General features: G+C 35.8%; 1 protein-coding gene across 1 annotated transcript; it reads right to left on the reverse strand.

The window, feature by feature from the left end:
• Window positions 1–1,944: 1,944 nt before the first annotated feature.
• On the reverse strand, window positions 1,945–14,234 carry LOC121728635 (partitioning defective protein 6). The gene is made up of 7 exons (XM_042116849.1): window positions 14,011–14,234; window positions 13,433–13,658; window positions 5,162–5,286; window positions 4,333–4,430; window positions 2,981–3,149; window positions 2,644–2,768; window positions 1,945–2,346 (listed from the first exon to the last, which is right to left on the reverse strand). Exons 1-7 carry the CDS (start codon window positions 14,068–14,070, stop codon window positions 2,223–2,225), a joined length of 927 nt encoding a protein of 308 aa, XP_041972783.1. The 5' UTR covers window positions 14,071–14,234; the 3' UTR covers window positions 1,945–2,222.
• Window positions 14,235–15,585: the final 1,351 nt, after the last annotated feature.

A 15,585-nucleotide genomic window follows, 5' to 3' on the forward strand; every position in this document is an offset into this window, starting at 1 on the left:
ATGTACTACCTACTTCTTTAAGAAATAGACTTTAGAATAGTATCAAAAGAATGTGTTATAATCACTGACATAGTATGTACTACGTACTAGACTCGACAACGCAACGCAATGCTTGGTCACATTCAACGTAATCTATATAGCAGCAGTGCACTTAGTCGCCCGCGAGCTCTTCTGCGCGCCAGACGTACCACAATCAAAAACGAAACCAAAAACCAAAAAGTCGCAAAAATGCCTAGTTGTGGGTTAAGATAAGTGCAAAAATGATTCCAGTAACACTTCCAAATGCAACGGAATAACATTTCATCGGTATTAGCATTCTTATTTAATTATTTTCAATTAAAATACGAACATTCAATTACTAGGCGAAGAGGCGCGCCATTTTGCATTGTCATAGAGTAGTAGATTCAGAGTGTGTAGGCAGAATACAGAACTATGATAAGACGACGATGAATGAAGTACTTACTAACGTAGACGAGATTGTATTTTGGTAATATGTATTTAAAATATTACGTACATTATACATGCGTACATTATAATAATTTTATTATGGTACATATTTGAAAATATATAAGTAATTTAAATAAGGTAATTAGATATAGTGGACTATGGATCCATATTAATTATAAATTTTATAAAAAAGTGAATTTTTATTTTTATTTTATCCACTTACTGAAATGGATTCTGCATTCATTCGAGTGTAGGCACTAAACTGTGTCGCTTCTGCGGTACTGATCTATAGCAATCACCGCCCCGCCTCCCAAACCGCTCATGCCTCAAGTGCGACATGTTTTTTGTTCGCAATAGCTGCTCTAGTACGTAGTACTTACTACCTCAGTGGTTATAATAGATATTATAATAATATTGTCTTAACGATAGATTTTTAGCAGCAACATACTGCTGCTACGTATTCGATTAAGATAGTTAAGATAAAATAATTTGATATGATTTTGAACACACAGTAAAATTTTCCTAATACACCGATCCTACATTTTTATATATTTCGTTTTCAAGATAATATTATAGTGGTTACATACACGCAGTTATTTACTTCGAACTTCAATTTTTACCCAATGCCAATAACAGTCATTTCATAACAGTGCTATAATTTCCTAAATATTAAAATGTATAGATCTATGATTTGTAAATGTTTATGTTCTATTTATTTCTAAATATGTACAATCAACCAAATTCCGGTTTCTTATGTATTTAATTTTTTTATAACACAAACATACTTGTTGCTTTTCTTTTAAGGGAATATTCAACTTGTTACGCGAGCATAATATCTTGCCATTTCACATAGAACCCCGGAGTCTTGGTCGATGTAACACTGTATTATCACTATTGGTGTTAATTCATTACCTACTAATACTTTACAAATATTAAAATGTCGATTGATTGATTGTCCCATACATTTTCATATCATAAAAAATAATTAATATGATTTTTTATTTAACTATGCCATTGTTATCATTTTCCGGAATAATAAAATAAGATTATGAAATATTCAGTGTATAATGTACCAAAAATTGTGTTCTATGATAGTATTTTCGTACTCGCTAGTGTGATATAAATATGCAAAACTGTAGAAAAAACTCATAAATGAGTAACTTAGCTATTGCTTGTGCTCCCCTATCAGTAACTTCGTTTGACACTTATCATTCTTACATAACTTTATCATGTTTTAACATAAAAGTATTACTCCTATATTAGTACGTGTATTGGAATGGTTCTTAGTAATAAAAATATGTATTGCCCACTGACCTCCATTATACAAGTACGCTGGACTAATGATACCCTTTGAAATGACATCTATTTTTGTGCCTATTTGCCTAACTACTGCTATCAGCGCCAATATGGCGACTTTCAAACGTAATTTTTACGTCAGATTTAGTTCTCTTCCCCCGCATTAAGGGCGCTGATTCCGCTTCAAATAGGTACAAAAACAGTTGGGTATCATAAGTCCAGCGTACTTGTGTAATGGAGGTCAGTGGTATTACCCTTGCTATACCGAAAAATGTCTAGTTTTGATCCTGGCGACACAGCGAAAATCTGGCAACCCTAACACATGTGAAATTTAAGTACACAGTAATATAAAGCTTATTGTCCACGTATTAATATCTAAAATGGAATGATCACTGCACCATACACTATAAAGGAATGTTTACCTCGGTGTGGAGATATAGTTTACTCCGCCTACCGCGGCGGTACTTGTTCAGTATGTACTAGAGGTGTAGTATCTGGCCGTCGTCTTTGCTGGGAATGCTGTGAGGGAAGTTGGTTTCGGGCTGGTCTTCTAACGTTATCGCTGTGAGGTCTACGATTTCGTCTTGCTCGTCTTGGTCGAATCTGTAAAGAAAATAGTTATTGCAATTACAGAAACTGTCATAAGCATTTTTTTTTTGGTTATGGGCCAGGATATGTCATACGAAAATAATGCGATATATTCGACAGTGAAGTTAGAAAAAAAAATGAATGGCTAAGTGACATGGCGCTTATCCAAATCCATTCGTTTTTGATGTTAAATAATTTAAGTATTATTGATTACTTTTTACTAAGGTATGCGATGTAGGCAGCTAGGCCTTTATCCAGCTACGAGTGCAGCACTTATCCCAGATCACACTAGCTAATACTAATATGACTCACATTCTGTCCTCGTCGGTGTCGGAGGGCGGTCTGGCGGGCTCGGGCGGCGGCGGGCCGGCACGCTGGTTGGCCGGCCGCACCGTGATTATCAGGTTCGACGAGTTAGCCACCATCATGTCCGTCACCTGAAATATAAGGGAGTCATTTCTGTGTCTCTCAGGAATTTATTTTTAAGCTAAAATAATGGTTTTCTACCGACCTTTCGCCACTGACTGAGGCCTTAATATATTATTATGGTATATAATCATAAGCTAAAGAGTTAACTTTGCAAAGGTGCCATTTTTTCGCGGTTCGCTGCGTTGATATGTTAACGGAGTTGTATTTAGTATCCGCGTACCTGATCCAGGGTCTTGTTGGAGACGTCGATGCCGTTGACCTCGAGCACCTCGTCGTTGACGCCGAGCAGGCCGGTGGATTCCGCCAGCCCGCCCGGCACCAGCCGCGATATGAAGATGCCCGGCGACCGCTCTACGCCGTGCGCCGTCACGCGGACTGACGTGCCGTCGCTACAGAAAGAGATTATTTAGAAATCGGAGAGGCGAACCCTTGTTGTCTCATCACTCTCAAGCGCAAAATGCACTCACTAACTTGTACGTTTAACATATTTGGTTAAAACCGCACAATATGTCCCACAAACGATAGCGTCAACTTTATTTTTGAATCGAAAAGCCATTTGCGGTGAAATAATGTTAATAAGATTATTATTACATTACATATACAGGGTGTTTCAGAGCTGCTACTTTCACAGTTAACTCTCTACAAGGAACACGTACACACCCTAAAGTATTATCACTTGTTTTTGTTACACACTGTATACATTATTAAACTAATGTACAGTGTATGTTAAAAGGAAGAAGATAGTCCTGGGGGGTGAGCCAAAATCTTTTCGTTTTCGCTTCGTTATAGAATCGCTGATGAAAATGTATGGAATTGACATAAGCGTTCGTTAATATGACGTTGACGTTCGACTCGTCTTATGGCGCATTTTCATTGGTCGATAAGGTCCGCATGCAGGGTGCGGGAGATTTTTGAAACGCATGCCACAGGGGCCGCATTCGGGGAACCGTTTTCATTAGTCGACAGGGCCCGCATGCGGGGTGCGGGAGATTTCTAGAACGCATGCTACAGGGCCCGCATTCGGGGAACCGTTTTCATTAGTCGATAGGGCCCGCATGCGGGGTGCGGGAGATTTCTAGAACGCATGCTACAGGGCCCGCATTCGGGGAACCGTTTTCATTAGTCGATAGGGCCCGCATGCGGGGTGCGGGAGATTTCTAGAACGCATGCTACAGGGCCCGCATTCGGGGAACCGTTTTCATTAGTCGATAGGGCCCGCATGTCTTTTAACTACAACAAGCACTTGTGAATCGAAATTGAATAATGAAAATGTATTTGACTCGCGTCCCGCAAGCTGTATATCGACCGATGATTTTCATTGGTCGATATCACGGTCGATATAAAGCATGCGGGCAATCCCCGCAGGCGGTGTAACGAACACGTATCGACTTGTAACTTTCATTAGATGTTATCTCGGCTGCGGGGACTCCCCGTATGCTGTATACCGAACGAGTTAACGACCAATGAAAATGCGCCATTATGTCAATTCCATACATTTTGATCGGCGATTCTATAACGAAGCGAAAACGAAAAAGTTTCGGCTAAATGGCCTGGACTATAAATTAATGTTACCGTATAAAAAATCCTAAAGGTCTATCGGAGCCATGCTTGAGCAGCTTCACTCTCCTGCAGGTCTCTGGCACTATGTCTACGTCTATGATTGCGGAAACCTGAAATATTAAGCAATTCATGAATATAGACATATAACTTTGACCTAATTCTAGGAATCATGTCCTACACAATCTTCTTTCGATTAACACTTAACAGACCGACTCGTTAGAATAAGCGTCAGATCGTGCGCGTGTGAGCAGGACAACATGTAAGGTTTTAAGAACTAAACAACAATAACCGATAGTTTACGAAGAATTCCTTCCGTCAAATGCCTGGAAACATAGATTTATAATATTATGTCTCCTGCGCTTACCGCAAAGAGAATATTGTCCTTATTAATGTTGTATAATAATGTCACATACTTCCCATGTTATTCATCTGTTTACAACTCTCTACTACGTACTTAGTACTTGGTAGTAGTATATATTTATTTTCCTTAATAAATAAGGCTAATGTGATCAGCGTACTGATTTATTGTATGGGTTCAAACTCTTAATTTGTAATCATAGTCACCATTTAAGTTTTCATACTGACAAAACTCTATGCACGGAAGGTTGGCGCGCGTTGTCAATTTCAACCCTAGGCAGTCATTAATATTACGCAATACGTAATATTGCGCAATAAAATTGCTCGTCTAGGGGCCCGCTTAGTCGGCTGGGTTTGACAGAACGCGGCCAAAATACGTAGGTCCGCGATCTGTCTATGAATCAACTTCTCAGATAGTACTTAATACTAAGCGGCTTTTCCGTATAGGAGAGTCTTTAGGAGTACTTAATACCGAGATATTTACCATCCTAAAATCGTGTGGATTAGATATAGCAAGCCCTTTGTTTTTAGCCGGCGTTCCGCTGAAAATAGATATTAGATTCCGTGGTCGTATTGTGCCATAGCCGTTCAATTCTTCTAAACTGTCTCCTGAAACAGAAAATAAAATAGTTAATTTGACTGCGCTAGTTAATGTGAAAGTGATGTTATAATTTTAAGTATCGTCATAATTTGACTTAAATATTCAGCGAGTCATAACACTTTTCCCTACAACATTTGATAGACACCGTCATAAAATTATATGGCCATAGCTCATAGGTAAACTTCTGTAGTCAGGTTATTTTTTAATACATAAGATAGTTGCTTATCTTCAGGAGATAAAGACTTATCTAGCATAATTTGTAGATAAAATTAGTATGCTTAATATGTAAATTAATTCGTATGGCCTTCTCTTGATTATGGTACAGAATATATATTAGTAGTACCAACAGATTGCTCACTCGTGCAACCCGTTTAAAAAAATAACAACTCATGCTACGATACTATAAAGTTCAAATTCCGACCGCGCAGTGCTTACAATTATATTTGCCTACATGTACGCTCTCTTTCTATCGCGTAAGAGGTACCCTTTCTGACGAAATCAAGATTGTCACCTTTTAGAAAATAAAATAATCTTCTTTTAATTACTATAGCTACTAATAGCAAACTTTTTTATAGTAATAATCAAAAAGTAACCAAACGTATATTTTATAATAGTTTTATATTCGATTATAGTGTAGGAGCTGGTCAGGATTTTTTTACAACTTAAACATAGTAACTTGTGTTTATTTATGTGTAGTATGCGGTTTGTTTGTAACAAATTAATTTATTTGCTATGTTTGTGTATTTTTTTAAATCTTTTTTTGTATTTTAAAGTCTTAAATTACTTTATTGAAATATTTCTTTGACTTTTTTCAATTGTTCATATTTATCAGATTAATAACGATTATGACACAGCGGTTAAATCAGTACCTAGATATATGCGACGAAAAAATCTTGCGCGCGCGTCACCGCTCGCTTGTGAGTCCCTTGTGATCTGCCCCTTTAAAGGGATACTTCAGTGTTGCCAGACGGCCAACTCGGTTTCTCCCCAAGTGTTCCCCGAAATCCCCCCAAAATTCGGGATTTCAAGAAAAATCCCCCCACAAATTATAAAAGAAATTTTTTGTTCATTATGAATGGGAATTTCACAAATGGATACGATGAATGTACACTATTTCGGCAATAGCGTCCAATCTTTACAGAATCAGCATCTTCGCGAGCTCCTTGATCATTTTTATGGTTCCGTAAGTCGTAACCTAAGGGTAAAAACGGGACCATAGTACTTAGATTTCGCCGTCTGTTCCCAGATTTTTTCCTCCAACAATCCCCCCAAAAAATTGTTCCCCCCAATTTTCCCCCCATCACCTAAAAAAACCCCCAAATTTGGGGGGATTCCCCCCAATCTGGCATCACTGGGATACTTACAGTTCGATACCTAAACACGCGAGTGGGACAGGCCTGATTATGGTATAATAAAGGCTGATTCTTAAAACTACCTGACGAAGAGGAAAAAGAAAGTATTAATATTTACTTAGATAATTAATAAAAGATGGTACGTAAGTACAAGTAGGTCACAAGCATTTCCCAATTTGTAACTCATTGCGGGCTGACAAAGACTGTACATTACCTGCCTCTGACGGCAGCATTCAGACTTCAGAGATATTTAACTATTACTTTAATTTAAAAAGATTTTGACAATCTCATACATTTGCCGTCTAAATCTTCATTAAAATAACTTTAAGTAATCATTACATATCTGATATCTTTGAGTGTGGCGGTTAGATAAGCAACATTTCAAACCAACAAGTCTGTTTTTAAGGCCAAGGTCTGTTGGGCAGGATAACAGCGGTGTTGGCGACGGAACGAATCGCTCGCTTCCGGTTCGAGCCCTAGACAATGACAAGATGATTACTTTTTAATTGTTACGCAAAGTTTGAATCCAAAAATCAGCTTCTGTTGTTATCTATTAATTATTATCATCTTTCCGTCATTTTTAATAAGAATTAATCTGTAGTTTATACAAAAATAATTATTTGGGCATAAGATCTATGATTTTTAAGGTTCCGTACCCAAAGGGTAAAAACGGGACCCTATTACTAAAGACTTTGATGTCTATCTGTCCGTCTGTCTGTCTCTAGGCTGTAACTCAAGAACGGTAATAGCTAGAGAGATGAAATTTTCACAGATTATGTATTTCTATTGCCGCTATAACAACAAATACTAAAAACAAAATAAATTAAATTAAATATATAATTGGAATCTCGGAATCGACTCCAACGATTTTCATGAAATTTAGTATATAGGGGGTTTCGGGGGCGATAAATCGATCTAGCTAGGAATCATTTTCGGAAAATGTATTTTTGTTCGTGTTTTATCGATAATCGATAAACTGAAAAATATGACTCTTCCTGACATCTATTGGCGAATAATAATACTATTTTGTTAGCAACTAATTGTTTTAACGACCAGCAGATGGCGTTATTAATTAACACGAAGTCAATGAGTGTTTGCTATACCGAGCAAAGCTCGGTCATCCAGGTACTATAGATTAAGATTCAGAACCTTTTTTTCAGTTGGACCATTTTTTAGTGATTCCCGATTTTTCTATTCCCTTTAAATTGCAGAGGAAGCCTTCCATTTTCAATGACCAGCTAGCTATGACGCAGTTTAACGTTCTATGAGCAATCACCATTACTCTAACGCATGTAATCGAGGGCTATACTAGGAAACCTGCACAAAATGGGAGCACAGCACGATATCGTTTCCCTGTCTTTGTTGGCTAGACGGTTTTAAAGCCACTTTTCGTTGAAGCAGTTTATTATTTACTAGATGATGCCCGCAACTTTGTTGCGCCAAAATTTGTTTTTCGCGCACGTACCATACATTTTCCGGGATAAAAAGTGTCCAATGTCCTTTCCCTGGACTCAAAGTATCTCCATGCCAAATTTCAGCAAAATCGGTTCAGCGGTTTGAGCATGAAGAGGTAACAGACAGACAGACAGACACACTTTCGCATTTATAATATACTAGATGATGCCCGCAACTCCGTTGCGCCAAAATTCGTTTATCGCGCGGGAACCGTACATTTTTCCGGGATAAAAACTATCCTATGTCCTTTCCCGGGACTCAAAGTATCTCCATGCCGAATTTCAGCAAAATCAGTTCAGCGGTTTGAGCGTGAAGAGGTAACAGACAGACAGACAGACACACTTTCGGATTTATAATATTAGTATGGAAGTACGGATTACATCTAGAATAAGTTAAGGCTAAGGATGGTAGCTGCATGTAAATAAAAAAATTTAACTGGTCGGTTTAAAATTTCGTTAAGCGAGAAATCAAAACCCAAAAAACAACCCTTACTTTGCTATATAATTTGCTGTCGTGTTATAATATACACTGTTTCGACTCTTTTCTCCTAAAGAGACTTTGCTGAAATAAAGCCTGGCTGAAAAGTATAATATTTAAACTCCATAAATGTAGAAAACAAAGTCTTTCATAAGGTCTCCGTCGGGGAAGTGCTAAAGAGACTGAGGGGACTATTCTTCAAATCTTGAGGTCACTTGACTTATATTCTTGAAAAGGTCAGCTGCACTTGAAAGTAAACATTTTATCTCCGGAGACACTAGAAATAGTATTGTGGCTTAGCTTAAAAGGATTTCGCTTTAGTTTAAAAGAATTTCAAATTCACGCTTTAAACGTTTAGAATAATTTTATTTTAAAACTTCTAAGTTTATTCTAGCATAACATTATGATTGTCATTATGAATCCGTTAATTTGTCAGTTTTTAGGGTTTCGTACCCAAAGGGTAAAAACGGGACCCTATTACTAAGACTTCGTTGTCGGTCCATGTGTCTGTCTGTCGCCAGGCTGTATCTCAAGAACGGCTATAGCTAGACTTCTGAAATTTTCACAGATTATGTATATCTGTTGCCGCTATAACAACAAATACTAAAAACAAAATAAGTAATATTAATATTTAAGGGGGGCTCCTATACAACAAACATGATTCTCCAATGAAAATGAGCCATTAGCCTTTTTGCTCGATATCAATAATGGCAACAGGTAGGCACTTGAAATTTTCACAAAGACCTTAAATATATGTGTACTTTAATAATCAATAATAATATTTAAATAAAATAAAAATTTATAGGGGGCTCCCATACAAAAAACACATTTTTAGCCTATTTTTGCTCTATAACGGTACGGAACCCTACGTGCGCGAGTCCGACTCGCACTTGGCCGATTATTCTATTTTTCCGTGCCATTTTGGAAAAATTGTTGCGGGGTTGTATTAGGCCTTGGCGAAGAATAAAACGTCGTTTTCAACAGAAGTTTTTTAGTAACAATTTATAAGCTTTTCCACCACCGTTTAGATTCGTTTCATAATTTCATTAAACAAGTAGAATACATACTTACGCATAGTACATACTAAACACTGTTTGTTTTAAAAGTTCACGCTCGAAAGCGTAGGTAGCTGCACATGGCTGATTGCCCCAACAATATGGTTCTAATGAATTAATTGCAACCATCTAGCCACGAGTAAGAGTTACAAGTAACGTAGGTGTACTACATGGCAACTAAATTCCCTAGTGCATCGTCTCTTACGTTTAATGTTGCAGACAAAATAATATGGCTTTAACATACAGTTTCAATGGAAAATTAAGGTTTCGAGGGGGGATTTACTTTCTGCTCGTAAATATAATGTTAAGAGCTCACCTGACTCTAAAAATCAAACATCGTCCTTCTCTCTTCACACTCACGCCCGTCTTTCATATGCCAGGTGAAAAAGGACGGCGCGGAATCATCGCCGAGTTAGTTTTACTTGAATAAAAGACGAACTATAATGATTATGAAAAAAGTGTTTTGAGCAAATTTAGGTTTTATCAATACCTTTTTAGATATTAAAAAATATTAAAGAAAAGACAGCAAACTTCGAAAATCCAAGCAAAAATGTGCCTTAAACAAGGTTTTTTGTAAAAAAGAAACTATCGAGCATTTTTTGAGTAATCGTGTTTTCGTCTTGAGCATTTAATCTTTATGAACTGAAGTTACTTGTGTCAAAAAATCAGTTTTCTAGACCTTACAGATTTTGAGATCTAGGTTAATGTATGTAGTCAAGTTAGGGTCATATGGGCTCTTAAATTGATGTTACATTTCAGTAGGTGGCGTTACAGCCACCCATAGAAAGCTATTAATACTAATACATAAAAACTATTTTCTTTTCAAAGTTATTTACGCACTGAGCACATTTTAGATTATATTTTACAGTAAATGTAAGTAGCAATTTTTAGATTTTGTCATACATTAATGTGAGTTTATACAATATATCATGTTTGGTAACAGGGAAAAGCTAACATGACTCACAGATAAACTTGAATGAAATGTGTTATCATATTCCTCTCTAAGGGTTCTGGTTGGTCGCACCTGCATTCATTAAAACGTGTTACAGTTATGTTAACGTTTATTTACTAAAACAGAATGAGGTAGCTGAGTAACTGAGTCAATATTTTCAATAGCAAGTTATAAACTTTCTGAATAGCATTATTTTGACAAGGAATAAAGACTCTGAACTCGGTTAAAATATAATCAAGACTCTTTTCAGCACTCAAATGAACGCTAAAAATATCGAAACTCTAGGCATGTTTAATTTACAAAAATCATCTTCATCTATATTCTATATATATAAAACCTGACTGATTGACATAGTGATCTATCAACGCACAGCCCAAACCACTAGACGGATCGGGCTGAAATTTGGCATGCAGGTAGATGTTATGACGTAGGCATTCGCTAAGAAAGGATTTTGATAAATTTCAACCCCAAGGGGTTCAAGTAGGGGATGAAAGTTTGTACTTAATAATACTTCTTAACGCGAGCGAAGCCGCGGGCAAAAGCTCGTTAAAACATATTTTGTTAATAGTTTTTGTTTCTCTGTTCATTTGTAAAAACTGCCCATTCACTTTCGTTGTGTTTCTAGGCAAATGCAAAATTGATTACTACTAGCGTAGGAGTTTTTCAAGGGTTATTGACACTAATAAATCTTATGTGAGAGAGATAAAATATAAACGCCAGAACACAGACCTAAAAAAATATTTTTAAGTCCGTGGGTCCAATTCATAACTACTAGAATACAAAGCATGGCAGTGATTATTTAGGCAGTAACTATATTTCAGTATTAAAAAATTAATATATATTGTTATCCCTACATTTTTTGATCACATCAATGAGCTAATTCTAATAATTACTAATCGTAATCAATCATCACCAAATCATCTAAATTCTAAGCCAAACTATTTTGCTCATTACAAGAAAATCCAGTCCAATAGAAAAAAATGCGGAACTACGGCGATTCTTAAGTGTGCGCAGCGAAACGTGAACTGTATTTACAATGACTACATTATTTACACAAATATATTATTTAATTTTGAAAATTACCCCTAAGGGCCTAATTCTGTGTACTTACATCTGCTATAATCATTTAAAGCAAGACAACTACAGTGTTGATTGTAGCAAAGAAGGTAAACCAAAGGAAAAAAACTTCATGCAGAAAAATATTATGCTTTAGCTTATAAACTTAAATAAATCATTATTATGTACATAGTAATTACTAATTTACTGGGATAGACATGCTTTCAACTTCTATAGTATGGCAGTACTACGAACATTTTGAGGAAACATTTAAGCACTTACTTTCATTAGTTTATCACCTTCATCCCTTATGAAGAGAAATAATATGACAAATGCATACAATGAATAAAATATTTTGTAATGTATATAAGAATAATATAGACACGAACATAGAAGTGAAGCGGTGAAAGGCAAGACATTGAAATTACTTCTAAAGTTTACCTTCGTTACTTTTTTTGTCTTCCCCTCACGCCCATAGTAAGCAAAAGAAAGAATAAGATAACTTTCAATAATGAAAACATAGATGAAAATGATGAAAAAAATGATTCTGGTGTTAGATGTATAATATCAAACAATTTTGGTTTATATGACAAACATGTGCCCAATACGAAGACCAAAAGCAATCTCCTCCTCAAGCATACATGACAAACTCAATTTGATTTCCAGCCACACTATCACACACACAACACCAAACAATTACAATTGAATGCCAAGATAGACTGGCAAACATGAAAAAATATTATGTTCATTAATGTCTGGCTTTGGAAGTTTTCTAAATAGCTAAGATTTTAACAGTAAACACCTCTATCATAGGTATTGCACACACAATAGATTTTCAATTGTTATGTGGCAGGCGGCTGCCGCTTGGAGATTGATGGGTTAGCTACTCAACAAAGCTCTTTAAAACAAACTTTTCAGACGGAACTGAGTATAAGAGATTGTCTCATGAACCTTCATCCTCATAACTCATTGATAAAAAATTTTTGGCTGTTTTTTTAGCTGTAAGCATACTAAAAAATATAACATTTAGCATACAATATACATGGAACTCTTTTGAGGATGCTCCAATAGTACAATGAAACCCATCACCATACATGGTATTGTATGACCTGTTACACCTTTATATCAATCAAATTATGGGAGTGTCACATTCTATGCTAATCATACTAACAATGGTTAACCATATTGATCACTAACTGATACAACTCAATTTAGGTCTTACAGTCAGCAGCATAGGGAGTATTTTGCTTTAACTTTTTGTCCATAAAAATAATAATTAAAATGTGTTATGGAATAAGGACGCAGGACAATTTAGATTACCATATTTGTTACTGTTAGTAAACAATACAATTTAGAAAGTCAAGAAATGTTCTTCAAGCAAATTGAATTTTGGCACAAACTGTTTGTTATCTCCAATTCAGAAGGTATTATAAATATTATATTATACTACAGCCTACAGTATCTACGAGCACACCTAGTCATACTCAGTCTTAACTGCTTATGTACAGTTTTAGCAAGTCGTCCTCCTATATTAGATTACAAACTAAAACATTACTTATGCATCATTTCATTTAATTTTAATCTAAAAATGAACAAATCTCAGTATAGGTCAAATATACCCATACAAAAAGTCACATTCATTTGGATGAGTTTTAATTTTTGTTCAAATTTAGAATAAAGTAAATTAAAAGGAAGCATACATGAGCTTCTTTACAGAACTTTATTTACATGAGTATAAACTATGTGGTACCAATACAAGCAGTAGCAGTGTGTCTTACAGCTAATAATAGACAAGAATACCACTCACCTTTCCTCTGTATAATAACCCTAAGAAGTGGCCTCGCTGTGAGCAGCGCTCTTGCCAAATTATCATCATTATTTATAGGCAGAAGATCCCCATCGCTCGGGTCTGTGTAGCTTATCAGGAATGTTACATTGTGTAGTTTATATAATTTCTCTATCAGTGCTTTAAAGTCTTCATATTTCAATTTCTCCTTTCTATTCAATGAAAAACGTCGAAATTCTGCATCGAACTATAAGAAAACATTTCATTCAATAAATAGATGCAAATAGTGCAATTATAATTGACAGTTTGTGATTTATTAAGATTTTATGATACTTTGGTTACTTGAAGATCAGATTTGTTTGCATGTTACATGAAGGTGTTAGTGTTCAGGACTTATTTGGTACTGCCTCTCAGCTACAATATATTATTCATAAGTGCAACAGTAAAATATATTGTGTCAGGTAAACTAATGATATTATCCCGATGAAATAAAAAGAAACTGGACAACAATTCTGGTGGCGGTGGTATAGAATATGCGAGTTATAAGGGCAAAACATGCTTTCTTCGGAGCAAGGGAATAGAAATTTGCTCCCACATACCTTAGTCTTCACTTCCACATTTTGACTGTCGATTCTAGCGGCTATTTTATTCTTCGACATCTCGTAAGCATTTAAACACTTCTGCACTAACTTAACAATAGTATTCTAGTATATTTAGGCACTTATCTTATGTAACAACATTGTAAAATCTAAAAAGTTTCAAATTCAAGACTGTTCATTCAACACTCATTTCTCGCGTCGTAATTTCTCAAGATTCAAGAATCATGTTTCTACAGAATATTTATGGCATTAGTAATAATAAACCAATCACAATCAAGTTTTACGAAAAAAAACTGATAGGATTGGTCAATCAAAACTAAGAACAAATCGCCGAGCAGAGACGTCAAAAACAAAAACCATTTTTCGCAGACTAAAAATTAAAAAGAATTCAAAACTCAAAAGAGGTAAAAGCAATGACAATAAAGCAGAACGAGCAGAACCCATCAAAATATATCGTTATTTTTTGTAACGTTACTGCTTCAAGGGCAAAAGCATAAAAATATTATACCCAGCGGAATAGAGCAACAATCTCGAGCTGTCAAACGAAACCAAAATTGGTTTTCATTTGTGTGAAAAATATGTGTACGTATACATTTACACAAGTATGATTGAACATGAATTCTATGAGATTAAATTGTCAACGTGCGGCACGTGCCGACTGGACGTCAATAAAAGAGTGCTGCTGTCATGTATCACACGTCTCTTTTTACCACGCAGTGTAACTGATAGCATAGAGATGATAGAGTGTATGGCTAGTCAGTGGTCTCTGCTGATAGTGACACCTCTCTTGCTCAGGCCTTTGTTTCTCTATTCCGATTTCCGCTAGGTACCGTAGAAATTAGAATTTAGCTATTATGAGTTATTTATGAGGGATTTTCATTTATATTTTTTAATTTTTATTTTAACAATCTTAACTAGATGGCGTAAGGATATACACTTCTAGATTTTCTATTGGTTCCTCAAGTCATAAATGTTACTGTGCAATTCTGTGTTACCCACCCCGCGTTCCACTTGATGTTAAAAACGATCAAAAGGCTCAAAATATAGGAAATCTATAAAATAGGAGGAATTTTGAGCGTTTTGATCGTTTTTAGCATCAAATGGAACGCGGGGATAGTTAAGTCTGAAGTCAAGTGTCGGGTTTTTGGAAGAATGTGAAAGAGTGATGTTGTGTTTTTATATTATTTTCCTAAAATTGTGTAATCTGGGTTTTTAATGTGTAATATTGGTAGGATATTAACCATTAAATATTCGTTATCGTGCACAAGTGTGGGAAAGTGATGTAATAACCAGAAACGTGCTCTTTTGTGTTCCCTCCAAAACTCCATCAAAAGTTTCAGTAAAGCGTCCTACCACTTTACTGAATCGACCGACTTGACTTCTTGACTGTATTGACTTTATACTTAGACTTTGACTAGACTTTAGACCTGACTGACCTGACGATAATATAGAAAAAATTGTTAAAGAATATTGTTTTCCCGCCATAATATTATACTTGACACTGGCCATGGTTATAGCCGAAGTACCATTATATGAAAAAAAAAGTCAAGTGTCAATGTCAGTTTAATGTCAAAG

This window comes from Aricia agestis, chromosome 1 (assembly GCF_905147365.1).
Source record: "Aricia agestis chromosome 1, ilAriAges1.1, whole genome shotgun sequence".
Taxonomy (NCBI): Eukaryota; Metazoa; Arthropoda; class Insecta; order Lepidoptera; family Lycaenidae; genus Aricia; species Aricia agestis.